General features: G+C 42.3%; 1 protein-coding gene across 1 annotated transcript; it reads left to right on the forward strand.

The window, feature by feature from the left end:
- Window positions 1-216: 216 nt before the first annotated feature.
- LOC310860568 (myosin heavy chain, fast skeletal muscle-like) lies at window positions 217-17,060 on the forward strand (the record flags this gene model as incomplete). Its single annotated transcript, XM_083767560.1, has 39 exons — window positions 217-426; window positions 528-671; window positions 939-1,095; window positions 1,196-1,223; window positions 1,309-1,417; window positions 1,547-1,639; window positions 1,734-1,797; window positions 1,898-1,996; window positions 2,682-2,785; window positions 3,299-3,437; window positions 3,791-3,909; window positions 5,024-5,173; window positions 5,280-5,450; window positions 5,805-6,108; window positions 7,094-7,158; window positions 7,362-7,449; window positions 7,540-7,657; window positions 7,773-7,896; window positions 7,994-8,130; window positions 9,038-9,293; window positions 10,032-10,274; window positions 10,409-10,585; window positions 10,674-10,819; window positions 10,931-11,021; window positions 11,113-11,502; window positions 11,621-11,747; window positions 11,924-12,042; window positions 12,144-12,340; window positions 12,735-12,918; window positions 13,192-13,357; window positions 13,490-13,614; window positions 13,753-14,061; window positions 14,567-14,770; window positions 14,867-14,992; window positions 15,494-15,664; window positions 15,911-16,015; window positions 16,110-16,205; window positions 16,770-16,898; window positions 16,993-17,060. 39 exons carry the CDS (start codon window positions 217-219, stop codon window positions 17,011-17,013), a joined length of 5,805 nt encoding a protein of 1,934 aa, XP_083623686.1. The 3' UTR covers window positions 17,014-17,060.
- Window positions 17,061-20,998: the final 3,938 nt, after the last annotated feature.

Raw genomic sequence — 20,998 nt, forward strand, 5'->3', positions numbered from 1 at the left:
TTCCCCCCCTCACACTTAGGGGTTGCACACGAGGTTCCATTTCTACTGGTAGAAGGGACAAGTGAGTGTTCATAATATTTCTATTAAACCTACAATAAGCTATAACAACCATAATAGTCCAACATGCTCTAGTCCTATAGAAATTATCTGCTACGATCTCAAGTCAGAAAAAGGCATCAACACCATCTATTTGTCCGTCGACAGAAAGCCGCCACCATGAGTACGGACGCAGAGATGGAGCAGTACGGCAAGGCCGCCATATATCTCCGTAAGCCAGAGAGGGAGAGAATGGAGTCTCAGTCGGCGCCCTTTGATGCCAAAACGGCAGCATATGTGGCTGACAAGGGAGAGCTGTACCTCAAGTGTAAGATTATCAGTAAGGACGGTGGCAAAGTCACTGTGCAGTTGCTTACTGAAAAGGCGGAGGTGAGCTGGTATTCTACAATCAAACACTGGCACAGTACTACTGTAATCATAACGCATTCTGGAGTGTTTTTAATTTTATTGTATGTATTTATTTTTATTAGGAAAGAACTGTGCCTGAGGCAGATGTCACCCCTATGAACCCTCCCAAGTATGACAAGATTGAGGACATGGCCATGATGACCCACCTCAGTGAAGCCGCCGTCCTGTATAACCTCAAAGAGCGTTATGCAGCATGGATGATCTATGTAAGGTGGTTTACGCGCTGAGAAAATAATTGCAGTATTGCACATGGAGTGACCTGGAGACTCCGGTTACTGAACAAGCAACTATCACAATTTAGAGCTTTTTAACACTGTTTTAACCAAATAAATCGCTTATTGCTCATTGCCACAAGTTTGCAACTCGTTAGTGAATAATCTGAGCTCTAGTGATCCGTTATCCCAGATACAAGTATGTGGCGTACTCAGTGCTATGTCACATGATGTTAATGTTCTCTCTCTTCTCGCCTTCAGACCTACTCCGGCTTGTTCTGTGCAACTGTGAACCCCTACAAGTGGCTCCCAGTGTACGACCAGGAGGTTGTAAATGCCTACAGGGGCAAGAAGCGTATTGAGGCTCCACCCCACATCTACTCTGTCTCTGACAACGCCTATCAGTTCATGCTGATGGGTACGTACAGTACTAGACAGGACTATGTAACAAAATATATTAAACTATAGTGGTTTTGAGCTGTATATCCATGACTAAAAGTGTGCTTTCCAATTTACAGATAAAGAGAACCAGTCTGTCCTTATCACGTAAGTTTGCATCATCTCTAGGCATTAAAACAAGGCCCTTGTAGGCTTGTTCACACATTCACTAATTACATTATCTTCTAACCAGTGGGGAATCTGGTGCTGGAAAGACTGTGAACACCAAGCGTGTCATCCAGTACTTTGCAACAGCTAGTTCCGGTGGAGAAAAATCTGCAGCGGATAGCGGTAAAATCCAGGTATTGCCTATATGATATATTCTGAACTTTAACAAATACATGTTTTGAACATAAAAGCATTTATATGCAATATAGCAATTCAGTTTAAAACAATTCTGACCAAACTGGGCGATGTCTAAAACATTCTAGGGGTCACTGGAGGATCAGATTATTGCAGCCAATCCCTTGCTGGAGTCCTATGGTAATGCCAAGACTGTGAGGAATGACAACTCCTCTCGCTTTGTAAGTGTAAAGATAATGACATCTCATGAGAAAACCTGCAATAATTACACAGTGTAGAGCGATGCAACTAATTGTGCTACTGTATATCAAACAGGGTAAATTCATCAGAATCCATTTTGGCACATCGGGTAAACTGGCCAGTGCTGATATTGAGACATGTAAGTATGAAGATTATTATTATTATTAGTAGTAGTAGTAGTAGTAGTAATTAGTCAGTAGTAGTATCATTGTTATATGAGTTATGTACAACCCCTACAGATCTGCTGGAGAAGTCCAGAGTGACATATCAGCTTGCTGCAGAGAGGGGTTACCACATCTTTTTCCAGATGATGACCAACCACAAACCTGAGATTATTGGTATGTGTTTTTTACTGACGATGCAGTTCAAATCTTTTCAAAACTCAGCCACCTGCCTGCTCACCACCACCCGCTCCAGAGATCACATCACAACAGTCCTTCACGACCTCCACTGGCTGCCTGTCACCTCAAAATTCTCCTCAGCACCTACAAGGCACTGCACAAGCTGCTGGAGGGGGGGGCAATCAAACACAAGTGTTTGGTCAAACCATGTGACTTCCATTGGAAAAGCATTGGGGCGGCCATGAAACACAGGCAGAGCACAGCACAGTTGTTCTTTATGTGTGTACGAAGCCACATGGTTTGATCAAACATTTGTGTTTGATTGCTGATTGCTGGTGGTGTTCTGCCCCTCCCCCCTCATAAAAAAAAAAGTTTGGTAAAACCATGTGACTCCCATTGGAAAAGCATTGTGGTGGCCCAAAAAAACGACCAGACATTTGCTTGATTGGTGTTTGGTACGTGTGAATGAGGCCTTAGAAAACCATCCAAGGCACCAACCTGCACATCAGGAGCAATCAGGGGTTCAGAGTCTTGCTCAAGGACGACATAACTCTGGGGGAGCCCACAGGGATCCAACTGGGAACCTTGCAGTTCCGATCTATATGATCCGGCTGCTCCTGATCACTGCCGCCCGAAGAAAAAAAAACAGATGTTCACAGATGTTTTTTAAATCCCTTTTCAGAAATGTGCCTGATCAGCAACAACCCTTACGACTTCCCACTGATCAGCATGGGTGTGATCGTTGTGGCCAGCATTGACGACAAGGCGGAGCTCGACGCTACTGACGTGAGTGGACATTATTTTAAAAACACTTTCTAATACTTACTGTGGACTGCAGTCAGTTGCTCTGCAAAATGTATTCACTAAAGCAGTGCTTCTCAACGCTTTTAGGCTGTGACCCCGCCCCCAAATAACCCTACTTTAACTGAACTTAAAATTGTAAAAGTTGACTCAGTTTCACAGATAGGCCTACATATTGTGAAAATAGCCGATCTGCATGTATTCACGTTTCCTATTTCTTAGGTAATATTTGTCAATTTGGCCAATGCTTGACAATTATTATAGTATAGTATTTGTTGATTACTTGATGCAGTAATGGTCTCATTTGTTTTATTTTGTATTTATTTTATAGGTATTAAAAGTCTTTAAATTGCCACTTTAGAAATGTGCAGATACATACCCTGCATCCACTGTATATAGCTTTGTTTACAGTTGAGTTGTACACCAAGGATGTTTGCTAATCTAATGATTAAATAATCTTAATCTTTTGAACACATCTTCTCTGCTTATTGACATCAGGAAGCTATCGACATCCTGGGCTTCAACGGTGAGGAGAAACAGCTGATCTACAAGCTCACCGGTGCAGTGATGCACCACGGAGTCATGAAGTTCAAACAGAAGCAGCGTGAGGAACAGGCCGAGCCAGACGGCACAGAGGGTGAGCTGGTCTTTATTTATATTAGTATTATTATTATTATTAGTAGTACTAGTACTAGTAGAAGTAGTAGCTTTTGGTCATTGTTATACAATATAGAATATAAATATAGTATATAAATATATGAATAAAAGACGGAATTCAGTTCCCAGTGGATTCCTCACGACTCTATTTTAAATCGCGACTTTAAATATATTTCTATTATTATTATGATTACATAAATTATACTGTTTAGCGTCTAGACTGATTTGATTTGTTTAATGCATTTGATGAAGTACCTCGTGCTTACTGTATCGCTTTCTGGATTAATGCCTAAATGCCTAAAATGTAAACTTCAAATTGTATGAACATTTCAGAGGCTGACAAGATTGCCTACCTGTTGGGCATAAACTCAGCAGAGATGCTTAAGGCATATTGTTACCCCAGGGTGAAAGTGGGAAACGAGTTTGTCACGAAAGGACAAACTGTGCCACAGGTGAATATAAAGTTGCATGATTTCCATGTTCTGATTTCATACACACATTTATATTAACACACCATGCCATTAGAATATCTTTTTGAGTTGTGTCCACACTGTCTTAAATCATCTTCAGACTCCACTATTATCCCATATCACTTGCCGTAGCAAAAAAAAATGTAGATTTATTGCAATTTAGATAGCGTGTTATGTATAACGATATAAGGTTCATTTGACCTGGCACCCTATAGTGTGTATAGTTTCACTATGTAATATAACGGAACAAATTAAAGTAATGGAGCAGTTAACATATAAAATTAGAGGAAATATTGATAGGGGTATCGCTCTGTGGTGTAAATGGGAAAGCTATTTGGAAGGTGTGGGAGTGGATGGGGCGGGACCATAACATAAACTAATAATTCGAAAATCTGGCACCCCAGCTTAACTAAAAGTACAGTTTAAAATCTAACAGGAATAAAATCTAGGTAGAGTCAACAACCATACAGGGATAGCACCTTTTATTTTGTTTTTTTCCCTCTTTTCAGTGTGTTTTTTTTTGTTTTCCCTTAGGCAAGGCATTTGGCCTGCAAAAACCTTAAAAAAATGTATTATTAGATAAAGACAATTCATTTAAATAAGGGTTTTGGCTCTCGGCCCATGCATAATGCCTACAGTGTTTTTGTTTCCTTTTGATGTTTATATTGATAGGTATGTTATGCTATGCTACGTTCTGCTATGTCCTTTTTTTTTCTTTTATCGTAGGCCTATCTACTTTTTTTTCGCTATGTCGTTGTTTTTTGTTTTAATTGTCTTTCTGTTGTCTTTATGTTGTACTAAGTGTTTTTTTAGTTTGTTTTTTTATCTGTATGACCACACCGTGGTGTTCACAAAAAATAAAAATATAAAGTATAAAAAAAAATGTGCAGATTATAGATTTTTTTGAGATTATACTATTTAGACTGGTGATTCTTGGTTTACCTATGCTCCTCGATTACAATTTCTATGCATTTTTAACTACCTCATGTTTTCCTTATTATTTACTGTAAATCACTCTGGATTAAGATAATCTAATGGCTAAATTGTAAATTGCGTAATTCACACTCGTACTCTAATAACGTTCCTATTTCCTTAGGTAATGAACTCAGTCGGTGCCTTGGCCAAGTCTATCTATGAGAAGGAGTTCTTCTGGATGGTCATCAGGATCAACGAGATGCTGGACACCAAGCAGCAGAGAAACTTCTACATTGGTGTGCTGGACATCGCTGGTTTTGAGATCTTTGATGTAAGCATGGACTTGTTTTAAGTGGGAGAATTTAGGCCTAATTATTTTTGAGTAATTTTCACACTATTACAAGAGATTGGACTAATAATGATATTTCCACTCACAGTTCAACACCCTGGAGCAGCTGTGCATCAACTTCACCAATGAGAAACTGCAACAGTTTTTCAACCACACCATGTTTGTTCTGGAACAAGAAGAGTACATGAAAGAGGGAATTCCCTGGGATCTCGTTGACTTCGGCATGGACTTGGCTATCTGCATTGAGCTGATTGAGAAGGTACAAATATTCTGTTCTTTGGTTTAATTGCACCAGCTCAGTAGCCTTTTGGTTTGAGTGTCTGCCCTGAGACTGGGAGGTTGGGGGTTCGATCCCCGGCCGGGTCATACCAAAGACTCTAAAAATGGGACCCAGTGACTCCCTGCTTGGCACTCAGCATCAAGGGTTTGGATTGTGTCCCTGTGACATGCTAGCGTCATGTCCAGGGGGTGTGCGTGTACATCAAAGCTGCAGAGAGATAGGCTCCTGCCCTATGTACGTCATTGCTCGGCAAGGCTTACATACTTGCTTAGTTTAATGGACATGATGTTAATTTTTTTTTGGTGATGTAATTTTTTTGTCTCCTTTACACAGCCCTTGGGCATCTTCTCCATTCTTGAAGAGCAGTGCATGTTCCCGAAGGCTACAGACAAATCCTTCGCAGAGGCGCTGATTTTAGCGCATCTGGGAAAGAACAAGGCCTTTGAGAAGCCCAAGCCTGCCAAAGGAAAGGGCGAGGCTCACTTCTCCCTGGTCCACTACGCTGGAACGGTGGACTACAGCATCACAGGCTGGCTGGACAAGAACAAAGATCCTCTTAACGACTCTGTCATTCAGCTGTACCAGAAGTCTTCAGTTAAACTTCTAATGCAGTTCTATCCCCCACCTGAGCCTGAAGGTATGTTTATTAATATAAAGGCCAGGCCATATAAAGGCTTTAAAGGCCAGCCAGTAGGAACACAGAGGGGCGGGGCTTAAGCAATTGCTGTCCCTAATTGGCACACCTACCAAGTTTGTGGAAGCATGCTGGGAACTGGAGCTATGGCTGTTTAAACCTCAGCCAATAGGAACATAGAAGGGGCTAAGCAATGGTGCGCCTGTGACACCCAGCGGCCAGCTATTCTGATGGCAGACCTCTGGTCAGTGTTGGTGACAAGTTGGGTGCGGTTCAGAGCAGCGGTGTGCCTGTTACGTTTGTGACGTCCAACACACCCACCAGCCCACACTTTAGGCAATTTTTATTACAGCAATAAGCCACAAGAGGTCTCAGGTTACCGGATATTTTATAATGGCTGAGAGGCGTAGTGACACCTGTGTAATGGAGGGTCTCCGACCTGTCAGCCGTTATAAATTACACGGTAAGCTGGGACCTTGCGTGGCTTATTGCTTTTCTAAAATGAAAACCATTACATTCACAAAAGTAGCTACGCTTTGTGCCCAACAGAGAGAGCCACAATTCATTGTTTTACCCTAGTCTCTGTGACGGGGGAATAGGAGGCGCTTGATGTCTTTACGAAGCCGCCCGGAGCTACACATTCACAGTCATATGAGCGTGGGCGGTGCTTAGACGCCTGCATAGCCAGGGTGTGTAAGGCAATCAAGTGCTCCCCAGTTCAGCTACAGAGCTGCGGGATCAGCTGGGAATTAAGTGATTGAAGTTGATTATCGTGAGATTTACAATGGAACCCAGCCAATCAGATTCAAGTATTGGGACTAACCATTTTAGAAATATAATTTTAATATAGGATAATAATATGTGTTCTATCCCCCAACCTGAGCCTGGGGCTATTGTTATATGAATATGAACAATCTGTCAAGAAGGGAGGGATTTGCATTCTGTATGACAAATGATGATAACTCACGATTCTAACAAATATTAACAGATAATACAAAGAAGGGAGGCAAGAAGAAGGGTGGTTCCATGCAGACTGTGTCTAGTGCATTCAGGGTAAGATTTTGTATTCATTATTATCAACATTATACAATTTCTGTTGTGGCTGAAGTTTAAAATAGGGCTTAAGTGGTTAATGTATGTTTTAAATCTGCAAAGTGACTAGTATCTAAAGAGTTCAATTAATTGTAGCGGAGGAAAAAGTACAATATTGTATGACTTTTTACTAATAATAAACTGGCTATTTTATGTCTCAATAGGCAAACTTGGGGATGCTGATGACCAACCTGAGGAGCACTCATCCTCACTTTGTGCGTTGCCTGATTCCCAACGAGTCCAAGTGTCCAGGTAAACACTGAAAATAAAAATGATAAACTATCATTTCATGCAACTTTGGCCAGAGTTTGTTCTTCTAATAATGAAGCAACATCTGTACAGGCCTGATGGAGAACTTCCTGGTCATCCACCAGCTGAGGTGTAACGGTGTGCTGGAGGGCATCAGGATCTGTAGAAAGGGCTTCCCCAGCAGAATCCCATATGCTGACTTCAAGCAGAGGTATATTCATTCCTTTTTCCCCAGCAGCTTTTATTTCCAAAAGCAAAATGACCCACTTTTACAAAAGAATACAGAATGCCAGCGCAAAAATGACCATGAACTTTTATAAAAACAGGTACAAAGTACTGAACGCCAGCGCGTGCCCCGATGGCGCCTTCATGGACAACAAGAAAGCTTCAGAGAAGCTGCTTGGGTCCATTGACGTTCCTGTTGATGAGTACAGGTTTGGACACACCAAGGTGAGCACACTGTGAACCTGTTTTAACATTATCCCGAGTGGACTAAAAGTTGATTTGACTGTTGTTTAGTGACAGTGTTTTGTAACATTGTGTTCAGGTGTTCTTCAAAGCTGGTCTGCTGGGTACCCTGGAGGAGATGCGAGATGAGAAGCTGTTCACTCTGGTCACAATGACTCAGGCTCTCGCACGAGCTTACCTCATGAGGAAGGACTTTGTCAAGATGATTGCACAAAGGTAAGCATCGATTCATTGAGTACAATTTGTATAAGTAAACTAAATACAATAAATGTAAATTGTCAAATCACTACAAATGGTAAATGGTGCATTTATATAGCGCTTTTATCCAAAGCGCTTCACATAGACCGATGGCGGAGGTAACCATTCAAGGCACCAACCTGCACATCGGGGACAATTAGTTCAGAGTCTTGCTCAAGGACACTTCAACACTAACTCTGGGGGAGCCTGGTTTCGAACTGGGAACCTCGCGGTTCCCATCCGGCTGCTCTACCAGCCACTCTACCCCGGTAGAAATTGCCGGTGAGCTTTTGGTGACGGTGGCAAGGAAAATACAGGAGAAGAAACCAGGCTCTTTGGTGGGCGGCCATCTGCATTTACCTTGCCACGACACAGGGCAACAAAGATAATAACAACACCAATAATAACGACAACAATAGTAACATTCTCGAGATGCCAACTTGCGCCTTGCACACAAGTAGGCCATGTTCGAGTCCTAGACCTCTCTGCTATCTGTCTGGGTACGACTGCTGCTCTCAGTCCTAGAGCTCTCTGCTGTCTGTCTGGGTACGACTGCTGCTCTGAGTGCTAGAGTTCTCTGCTGTCTGTCTGGGTACGACTGCTGCTCTGAGTCCTAGAGCTCTCTGCTATTCCAAATCCTTTAGACCCGTTATTGAACAACCTTGAAACATACCTTAGTTATGTCACCAAGAATGGCTGTTGGAGGACACCGACATACATACCCCAACATACATACTGTACATACCCAACCGATCGCAGTACTTGCGCGCTCTGCTTGTGCAAGTAACTATGACACAAAAAGAGTAGGCTAACTATTATTACTACTAGTATTACGCCTGCAGTCGTAATATGTGGAAACATGATCCACTGAAACTGTTTTCCACAGAGATGCCGTTTTCACCATCCAGTTCAACCTCCGCTCGTTCGTTGCTGTGAAACACTGGCCATGGATGAAGGTCTACTACAAGATAAAGCCTCTTCTGCAGAGCGCTGAGACTGAGAAGGAGCTCGCAGCGATGAAGGAGAACTACGAAAAGATGACAACAGACCTGGCTAGTGCTCTGGCCTCGAAGAAGAACCTGGAAGAGAAGTTGGTTGCTATAACGCAGGAGAAGAATGCCCTTTCAGTGGCAGCGTCATCAGTAAGTACATACACTTGTACAGGGAATGTTACTAATAATATTTCATGTTGTTTATCATCTGACCTTGTATATTTTATCTAATGTAGATGTAGACCATGGCAGAGAATGCCTGTTGGGTCCAACGGCTGTTGGCATCATTGTATGTATAGCTACATGGCTAGCAGCACAAAGGCCTGACCCAATGTGTGGTTCTTCTGTGGGGAGGGTGAATCTACTGCATATGCCACTGCTGGAGGTTGATAGCCTCCAGCTTCTTCCTTGTCCTCACCTCTGTACCATCCAGGCCTTTTTTACAAGCTTGTTCAGCTGTTAGTGTCCCTTGTGGACGAAGGAGTCCCCTATGGAAGCAGCTGCAAAACAAATATACTCGTATATCTTAGATTGAAATTTGTATTCACTGTTTGTAGAATGGGTACAAGCAAGACTTGTTTACATCAGGGTCCTCCATTTCAATTAATCAAATATACACTAGGAAATATACAAAAATATACAAAAGGAAATAGTCATATATACAGTTAAAGAATGTAAAAGAAAAACGGTAAAACGTGTACAGTATGGGGAAAAAGGGGGGTGGAGGGGGGAATCTTTTTTTTTACAAGCGCCAGTTTCGAATTGCAGTAGCCCGTAAGTGCTAGACTAGGGTCTAGGGATTCACATTTCTTAATGGCATAGGAGCTAAATCTCACCCAGAACAAATGCTGACACATTTCCTCACTTATCTCTTTCATTGACAACCAGGGAGACGAGGCTCTGAATGATGCTGAGGAGAGATGTGAGGGTCTCATTAAAAGTAAGATCCAGCTGGAGGCGAAGCTCAAAGAGACGACCGAGAGACTGGAGGACGAGGAGGAGATCAACGCAGAGCTTACTGCCAAGAAGAGGAAGCTGGAAGACGAATGCTCTGAGCTCAAGAAGGACATCGACGACCTGGAGCTCACCTTGGCCAAAGTGGAGAAGGAGAAACACGCCACTGAAAACAAGGTTCATGATCATACGCTGTAGCCGTCTTATAAGTTATTGAACAATAATGATCCATTCCCGATTATACAATCTTCTATCATAGCGGTCGTATCAAGTTCTAAAAAGATAATGATCCATTCATTCTGCTTATTTAGGTGAAGAACCTGACTGAGGAGATGGCCTCTCAAGATGAAGGTCTTGCTAAGCTGACCAAGGAGAAGAAGGCGCTCCAAGAGGCCCATCAGCAGACCCTGGATGACCTGCAGGCAGAGGAAGACAAAGTTAACACTCTGACCAAGGCCAAGACTAAGCTGGAACAGCAAGTTGATGACGTGAGTTCATCAAGTCAATTGGATGTTTTAAAATTTGAATACAGTTTATTTTCTTAATGAAAAATACGAAAACTATATTGTTGTGCAGTTGGAAGGTTCTCTGGAGCAAGAGAAGAAGCTCCGCATGGACCTCGAGAGAACCAAGAGAAAGCTTGAGGGTGATCTGAAACTGGCCCAGGAAGCCATCATGGATCTGGAGAATGACAAGCAGCAGTCTGATGAGAAGATAAAGAAGTAATGTGGACCACAATAATAATAACAACAATATTAATAATATAAATAATAATAATAATGCCATGGATAAAAACTACCACTAACATATGATGTACTGTATGTATACCACAGGAAGGACTTTGAAGTAGCCCAGCTTCTGAGTAAGATTGAGGATGAGCAATCTATGGGAGCCCAGCTGCAGAAGAAGATCAAAGAACTCCAGGTATTTATTTTATTATAATTTATACTTATTTAAAATCATTGATGATAAGTAAGTGAAAATTAGGATTTTAATATGTCCATTCATTTGAAAGGCTCGTATTGAAGAACTGGAGGAGGAGATCGAGGCAGAGCGTGCAGCTCGGGCCAAGGTTGAGAAGCAGAGAGCTGATCTCTCCAGGGAACTTGAAGAGATCAGTGAGAGGCTGGAGGAGGCTGGAGGAGCCACTGCCGCTCAGATCGAGATGAACAAGAAGCGCGAGGCTGAGTTCCAGAAACTGCGTCGTGACCTGGAAGAGTCCACCCTGCAGCACGAGGCCACCGCCTCTGCTCTCCGTAAGAAGCAGGCGGACAGCGTTGCAGAGTTGGGCGAGCAGATCGACAACCTCCAGCGTGTCAAGCAGAAACTGGAGAAGGAGAAGAGCGAATACAAGATGGAGATCGATGACCTGTCCAGCAACATGGAAGCTGTTGCTAAGGCAAAGGTAGAATAGAGTGCTTGTGTGTAATCCATGACAAAATACCAATCAGGGGGGGGGGGGGAACTAAGGAATACATTGTAGGTTACTTCAGTGATTGAATGTGTTCAATGATAATCAACAGGGAAATCTTGAGAAGATGTGCCGCACCCTTGAGGACCAACTCAGTGAAATCAAGTCCAAGAGTGATGAGAATGTTCGCCAGATCAATGATATTGGAGCTCAGAGAGCAAGACTGTTGACGGAAAATGGTAAATGTTCATCATTGTAAGGTCTACTAGCCTACATGGTTTGTCAATGGCACTTGAGCAAATTCCATAATTTCAGATACTAATCCTAATGTAATTCAGGAATTGTATGTATGTAATTGTATGTATTGATCAAAGATGATTTAATGTTTGAAACTAATACTCAAATGTCTAACTAGGTGAGTTTGCTCGTCAACTTGAGGAGAAAGAAGCTCTGGTCTCTCAGCTCACCAGAGGCAAGCAGGCCTTCACCCAGCAGATCGAGGAGTTGAAGAGACTCGTTGAAGAGGAGGTTAAGGTATAAGGAACAGCCTCTTTTTTTTTTTTACGAACAGACCTAATTCAATATTTTTGTAATTTCATCCATCTGACATTATTTTGCCGTATTTCTTTTGACAGGCAAAGAACGCCCTCGCCCACGCTGTGCAGTCAGCTCGCCATGACTGTGACCTCCTGAGGGAGCAGTTTGAAGAGGAGCAAGAGGCCAAGGCTGAGCTGCAGCGCGGAATGTCCAAGGCCAACGCTGAGGTGTGTCAGTGGAGGAGCAAGTATGAGACTGATGCTGTCCAACGCACTGAGGAGCTGGAGGAGGCTAAGTAAGTCATCAGTGTTTTTTCCTAAAGTAGGCTTAGGAACAGGTGCGTAGGCAAGTGCACATCAATAATGAAATAGAAAACAATACGCCCGCACACTGTTGATCTGCTCGGTACAAGAGGATACAGTTATTAAGTATAGGCAACGTTTCGGTCACTACTGATCTTCAAGCTCAGCACAGCATTTTGACAAACAACCAATAATTCGCCAAGCAGAGTCTGTGATTGCAAAAGAGGTGACATAATTTAACTAGACATAAGGACCCCAGAAAACTCATACGTCATTGACATTAAATAAATAAAAAAATATATATACACAATTATTCAACATTGTACACCGCTCACTATACAAAATATGGCTCACAATGCTTTGATTTGTTTCAACACTGATCAACAGGAAGAAGCTCGCCCAGCGTCTTCAGGAGGCTGAGGAGCAAATCGAGGCTGTGAATTCCAAGTGTGCCTCTCTGGAGAAGACCAAGCAGAGACTCCAGGGTGAAGTGGAAGACCTCATGATTGACGTGGAGAGGGCCAACGGTTTAGCCGCCAACCTCGACAAGAAACAGAGGAACTTCGATAAGGTGCTTTGACATGGGTGCATGTGTTTGGTCCGACATACTAACAGTCCTATAGAGTCCGACACTCTTCTACCCAAAACGCAAACCTAAACCTAACCTCACAGTAAGCCACGGGTTAGTTGTAACTGGCAGCACATCTCGGGAGCAGCGGTGTTGTCGGACTAATGCCACTCGGACTGTTGTCTAAGCAACGTGAATTGGTTTGACATGATTATTTTAATTGTTTCCTCCTGAAAGTGGAGGTAAATGACACATTTCATCACGGCTGCTGTGCAGGTCTTGGCAGAATGGAAGCAGAAACATGAAGAGGGCAATGCGGAGTTGGAAGGAGCTCAAAAAGAGGCTCGTTCTCTCGGCACCGAGTTGTTTAAGATGAAGAACTCCTACGAGGAGTCCCTGGACCAACTGGAGACCATGAAGCGTGAGAACAAGAACCTGCAACGTAAGTTCTCTACATCATTATTTAAATAACAGTTAAAGAATAACTGAATTAAGGTTCAAAATGGATCAGGCTACAACTTTATTCAAACACAAATACAAAATAGTCGCTGAAAGTTCATTGATAATTTTGCAGAGGAGATCTCAGACCTGACCGAACAGATCGGTGAGACTGGAAAGAGCATCCATGAGCTGGAGAAGGGAAAGAAGCAGGTGGAGACAGAGAAGGCAGAGATCCAGACAGCCCTGGAGGAAGCCGAGGTAACACTTTTAGGTCCTAGATGAACAGCGCAATTGTTAGATTCCTTTCAATACGTTTCATATTCAAACAGCATAGCAGTATATGATCGATGTTACATTAAAGGTCCTACAACCTTTTGATCCTGTATTTCATTTCAGGGTACTCTGGAGCACGAGGAGTCTAAAATTCTTCGTGTCCAGCTGGAGCTCAACCAGATCAAGGGTGAGGTTGACAGGAAGCTGGCAGAGAAGGACGAAGAGATGGAGCAGATCAAGAGGAACAGCCAGAGGGTGACCGACTCCATGCAGGGCACTCTGGACGCTGAGGTCAGGAGCAGAAACGATGCCCTGAGGGTCAAGAAGAAGATGGAGGGAGACCTGAACGAGATGGAGGTTCAGCTGAGCCACGCCAACCGCCAGGCTGCTGAGGCCCAGAAGCAGCTGAGGAACATCCAGGGACAGCTTAAGGTGCAAAACATATTAGTTACTAGACACATATTCAATCAACGGAACAGCTCTGAACATCTGAACCAAGGGGCTAGCTCTGTTCGCTGCCTGGAAATGAAGCCACTTCTGGTTTATTGTTGAAGCTGCTGTTCTTATTTATGGCCCAGCAAATGTCTTCTATTGTTTGCAACACATTATCTCAATCAGGTCGAACTTTACACTTGATTACCTTAGTAAACCTTTTCAAAAACACGTTTGTTATCGCTAGTTTAAAGTATTTTTTTAAATCATCATGATATGCGTTTAGTAAATTATGGTCACGTTAATTTTAAAATTAATTCTACTGGTTCTACAGAGTGAAGACCTGCCCTCACGGCGGTTGCAGACAATATAGTATTCATTTCGGATATATAAATATGGCGGATTTGAAATCACAGCAGAATGGGCTTGACACGGTCTATGATCCGAACAACATTCTGACATTTCTCATAACATGTCCACCTCATATGCAATCTCTTTTTTTTAGGATGCCCAACTGCACCTTGACGATGCTCTCAGAAGCCAGGAAGATGTGAAGGAACAAGGCGCCATGGTGGAGCGTAGGAACGGCCTCATGGTCGCTGAGATCGAGGAGCTGAGAGTGGCTCTGGAACAGACGGAGAGAGGCCGCAAAGTGGCTGAACAGGAACTGGTGGACGCCAGTGAGCGCGCTGGACTGTTGCACTCCCAGGTAAGTCAATTGGAGAAGGAAAAAAACTGTCAACATTATTTAACATACTACAAGTCATGCATACTTGTATTGCTAATCTGATTCTTTATATTTTAGAACACAAGCCTTTTGAACACCAAGAAGAAGCTTGAAGCTGACCTGGTCCAGGTTCAAGGTGAAGTGGACGACAGTGTTCAAGAAGCAAGGAATGCTGAGGAGAAAGCAAAGAAGGCCATCACTGATGTAAGTTCCATTCCAGAGGTCCATTATACCAGGACAATGAGACATCCTTATGGCATTGCATACATGTCTTGTTCCAACAGCCATGACAATCATAGGGGGGGGGGGGGGGGGATGAACTATATCACTATTTTCAGAGCTTGTACCAAACATAATGTGCTCAGGAAAAGAACATTCTTAACATAAGGTGCTGGCTTCAGGCAGATGGTTCAGAATATTACAGTGCAGACTGAACTGGTACAACAATATAATCAATATAGTCAATCAAGACATTTAATAGCAACAACACTTACTACTAAATATGATGAGTACTAAGATATTGTGATTGTATTAGCTGGTTTGATTCCTTCTGGTCTCATGACACATCACACATGTATCTGTTTATTACCTTTCATGATTTTAAAGAGCCATTGTCATGCGTTGAATGACGCAGGAGACCAAGACATTGTTTCACATGCGGGACAATAAAGTATATTTGATCTCACAACAACGATGACTTTCCAGGCGGCCATGATGGCAGAGGAGCTGAAGAAGGAGCAGGACACCAGCTCTCACCTGGAGAGGATGAAGAAGAACCTGGAGGTCTCCGTCAAGGACCTGCAGCACCGCCTCGACGAGGCCGAGAACCTGGCCATGAAGGGAGGCAAGAAGCAGCTCCAGAAACTGGAGGGCAGGGTAAGGTGTAGTATACTTCAACCCATTAAGACCTGGAATGCAACTGTGTCACCATGGCTTTTAAACACTTTAACCATTATTGTTTTTAACTTAGGCTATTGAAAAATAGCAAATGGGCTTATAGATCTGCTATTTGTGATATGAAATAGTATTATTTATTTATTTTTACAGAAAACGGTCATGATTTAGAAGACATGTGTAGAATCTTCTCTCAATCTCTTCATAATGTATGTTTCCATTGTGAAGGTGCGTGAACTGGAAGCAGAGGTTGAAGGTGCAACGAAAGGCAGTGGAGACGCTGTTAAAGGTGTGCGCAAGTACGAGAGGAGAGTGAAGGAGCTGTCATACCAGGTACGCTATATCACTTAAATAACCATCATCATGCCACTGACTAAATGAATAGATGGACATGGCAGCTAATGTTATAAATTCACTCTCACTTCAGACTGAAGAGGACAAGAAGAATCTGGCCAGGCTTCAGGATCTGGTAGACAAGCTGCAGCTGAAGGTGAAGGGCTACAAGAGACAGGCAGAGGAAGCGGTAAGTCAAATAGACATTGTTAGTTAGTGGTGTGTGTCGTCATAGTTTAACTAAAAGGAATAATAGGAATCAGTTATGATGCAATGTCATATGACCAACAGCAGAGCATTCTTCAGTGTCCATCTTGCTGCTTTCCACAAGTGGCACATGGAATCTCTAGCTTGCCATGCTTCTGCTGTATGGGGCGCACACAGCCCACATGGGCGTTGGGAAGACCTGTGACTGGATGGATGCTGAAAGGGAAAGCATGCTGCTACACAATGCACACATGCAGTCAGTGTGTGTAATGGAAAAACATTTCCAAAATTGACCACAGAAAGCATTACAAAAAAATCCCTGCAAGTGGAAATATTTGGCTCGGGGTCACATGGTGCTGACCACAGCCATGATCGTATCATTCCAATGAGAACCTGTCAAGACTAATTGGAGACGGTCCCGACGCACTCATGAACGTGCTACTGTATTAGCCACATAAACATATTATAATTTCCTGAAAGTGTCTATAATTGCAAGATGCTCTTTTCAAATAGTGCAGCTTTGAACCATATCTCTATCATATTGCAGGAGGAAGCAGCCAACTCTCACCTGACCAAGTGTAGGAAGATTCAACATGAGCTGGAAGAGTCTGAGGAGCGCGCCGACATCGCTGAATCCCAGGTCAACAAGATGAGATCTAAGGGTCGCGACGCAAAGGTAATGTTCAATAACTGAAGGTTCATTATCCTTTAACTAAGATTTAACTAAAGATTCATGTTGAATATCTAACATTATGTTCCTATTGTTACAGGGAAAAGAAGCTGCTGAATAAGTTCTTCAGTTCAACGTCATAAAATATGACCCATCGTATTCAATGAAGGTGGCAAAAACAGTATTTTGTTGTCAATACTATGTTTCTTATTCAAGGCACCGCATGCACAGTCGTAAAATATGAACCATTGCATTCAATAAATGTGGCAAAAACGGTATTTTGTTGTCAATACTTTTTATCGTGAGTTTTGAAATCATGGGTTCAACGCAAATGTCCACTATACCATTTTATTCACTCTTTGCAAAGATAAGTAGTCTACTTCAGTGGTTCCCATTCCCAATCCTATCCCGACAGTGATCTTGTGGTTATAGTGTCCGCCCTGAAACTGTGAGGTTGGGGTTTGATCCCCGGCCGGGTCACACCAAATACTGTAAAAATGGTACCCTCCCTGCTTTGGCACTCAGCATCAATGGGTTGGATTGGTCAGGTCAAATCAACTAATCAAATGATTCCCGAGCACCGCACGGCTGCAGCTCACTGCTCCTTGGCTGTGGCTCACCGCTCCAAGAGTCAAATGCGGAGAACAAATTTCATATGACTTTTGACTTTTTGTTTTTAGCCTGTGACCCAAAAGAGAAATTATAATTGTCTCCCCGGGACCCAAATTAGTGGAAATAGCAGATCTACAAGCACACTTCGCTTCGCACCGTGAACATGTAGATCGGCTATTCAGTATTGAAGTCTGACGTAATTTTGTAGTGCTACGTTACGTCCGGGTCCAAGTGGCACCAGCTCCCATTCGCATCTCATTGTAAATAGAATATCTAAACGTGTGAATCTTTTTACAATGACGTTATTTTTCAGAAAGGAAGCCATTGAGGGTTAAAATGGGTCTTAATGCTTCCAACTCGAGTAGAATTATTAATGTTTTGTACAAGTGTCCATGACAAAGAAAATATATGATGTGGAGACAATAAAGACTATTATTATCATTATTATTGAAGGTGGTAACAGTCCATTTGCTCAGTACAATATTTCGAGGGCATATTTAGAATGTGTGCAGGCTTGAGTATGTTGAATCTAGTTTGCAATTAATGAGGTTTTAGTTGACACAATGAAATAAAATGGCGATAGTATTCCGTGTGGGGCAGACGGCCTGTTGCGAGGCCTGTTGTGAGGAAAGCGGTAAAATGAGACTTTCGTGGTTGTTTTCGTCTCAGATTTAGTCTGACGGAGCGTAACAGTATAACTCTATGGGGACACAAAAGCGACACAAAAGTAGGACCCGGAAGTATCTCAGGAGGGGGCGCTCACGTCATGTCTAAAATACTGAATTTCACTACTACATAAACATGTATTTATGGAATGGAATTGTGTTCTCCATGAAATCACAAATAAACAAAATTTAAATAATGAAATACTTAAGAAAGAAAATAAAAATATATTATTCATGAAAAAGATTTTCAAAGAAGAATTAGGTCGGGAGTGGCTTATTGTTGGTATTATTTTTAAATAGTTTTGAAATAATATGTAAAAACTAAATGAAACAAAACAAAAAAAGCAGAGGATAGCGGCATAATATATCAAATACAAATACATACAATACATACAAATACATACAATACATTCACTTTCAAGTTTACAGGTAAAAGTATGAATGACTGATTAGAGCAGGGGTTCTCAACGTTTTTGGCTGGGGACTCCCGGAAATGCTTTGGCCATGTCTCGTCTGACATCCAGGAGAGCTAAATTGTGTGATAGCAGTTTCAGAAGGGCAGCTGAATATGATTTTAGGGGTATAATCTGATTATGCAAAACCATATAACCATCTATCATCATATAATCATATGTATCTAAACTCCAAAATGATTCACTTTTATGCACATTTCTGATGTTTGTACCATGGATGGGCATGATAATCATAATAGAACAACAGACATGCTGAATTATACCTCTTGTAGCAATACCGGGAAAATCCACAATACCTGCCTCTCTGAAACAGGGTACATCTTAAACTTCTGAACGATACGTCTTTTTATGGGTTTATGAGGATGTAGAAACCATTTAGACATTACTTTGAAGAGTCATGAACTCTCAAACTCAAGGTTGTACCCCAGCACACAACGCAACTCAGGAAAACATGTAATAAACTGGACTTAACTTAGAGATAGCGCACGCACGTACACAGTCTAAGTGTGGTACACAAAACCGCACACGGTTTGTGGCCTTGGTTTTGGAGAGAACCTCTGTGAGAGTCTGTCACATATTTACAGGATGTGACATTGTGAGTGCCTTTGCTGGTCATGGAAATCTGAATGCACTGAAGTTATTATTATTAAGAAAAGCCCTGATTTTCAAGAGACATTCAAACAACTTAGCCAGACTTGAGATGTTTCAACAGAGCTCTTTGACCGTCTGCAGCAGTTCACTTGTACGTAGCTGGTACCTACTGTATCTGGGACCACCTCCAGTGACGTGAACGAGATCCGCTACCATCTTTTCTGTGCCAGGAGAGGGAAGTTGTTCCAGTCAACTCCCACCATGTAGAGAATGTCTATTTCTCCATGCCCTCCGTGCCAATTACCAGATGCTCTCTACAGGCTCACCCATCTGCACCAGATCCCAAACAGAGTGGATGGACAACTTTGATGGTGGAGAGTTAGCAATTCAGTGCACAGCCCCTGCACCAAATTTAGTCCTTGAGTTTTTGGCCTGTAAATGTGCACAAGTATGCAAGCTTCTTAACTGCAGTTGTCTCAGCAATGGTTTGAGATGTACAGACCACAGCAAACTCCAGAACTGTACAAACCAAGCACCTGAGGAAGATTCAATGCCTACAGTTGAACAGGACAGCTCTGATGAGGAAGAGGTTCCATAGTTCAATACAGCCATTGGCTGGGTTTCTCAAAGAACACATGCGTAAGAGTTGTAGTGTAGCACATGCGCAGATGCCCTCTAGGCCACACACAGAAGCATGTCTGCTGCCTAATTGGCTGCATGGCAGCGAATCAGACACCATGTCCTTTTTTGGGAAACACTGTCAAACACGACGACATAGACATAGAATACCTAGATAGAGCACAGCCTTACGTGTCATAAGGCCTCCTGCATGAATAAATTTAGAAGCAACCCCATTTTTCCTAAAGCCTTTTTAAATATAAAAATGTCGTGATTAAATGAATATTTTTATCTCAGCATCATCTAGAGAATTTCAGCCATCTTGCCATATGTTTCTTTTAGAATTATTTGATTACCCATGACAGCACATTTAGGAAAATGCGGCTATTATAACTCCATGCGTCGTCTTCATTTTACTGCCCCATGGCGCAGTGTATTAATGGAGAAGGCTAATTCTTTTTTTGGAAAGGCGCGCCACCAAGCATGAACCAAAATTTGTTTAATTTAAACCATCATGGGCGTAGCTTGAACTTGACGCCAGGGGGTGCGACGCATGGCGAAAGACTCCCGCGCGGAAGGACCTTGAAAGGAAACCCCTACAGTAGGCTACTTTTACTTTCTGCATAGCCTGCAATAAACACCCAATATAAGCATGCTGTGGATGGTTGACATCCCAACCCTTTGCAGAGGAGTCTGGAGTTCCACTTGGCGGTGAGTGAGCCTTGCGTCTGCCCATCATTTAGTCATATAAATGTTTTAGTGATGTTAGCTGATGTAGTCGCCCATGTTTTACTGATGCTGTTCATGAATCTATTAGACGTGTTAACTAATTCATTTTTAACATGACTCTGTACATAGTGCCAAATAGCTACAGACATGATCCAAGATTACACACACGCACGCGACACACGCACGCACACACACAGAATGGACAGAATAATTTATGATACATTGTACACATATTTAAATTATTGATTGTGTGTTTGTATTTATAGTGAGATTGTTTGCTTTTGTTTGTTTATTTCTATTTAGAGATTTCAATTATGCTATGATAATTTAAATACCGGTAAGACGTTGCATTGCATGTGTTTTTACATGTCCTACTCGTAATCAAGCGATTTCTAATTATTTAGTACTTTTACATCTA

The sequence above is a fragment of the Protomyctophum parallelum genome (genome assembly GCF_964188405.1).
Source record: "Protomyctophum parallelum genome assembly, chromosome: 6".
NCBI classification, from domain to species: Eukaryota; Metazoa; Chordata; class Actinopteri; order Myctophiformes; family Myctophidae; genus Protomyctophum; species Protomyctophum parallelum.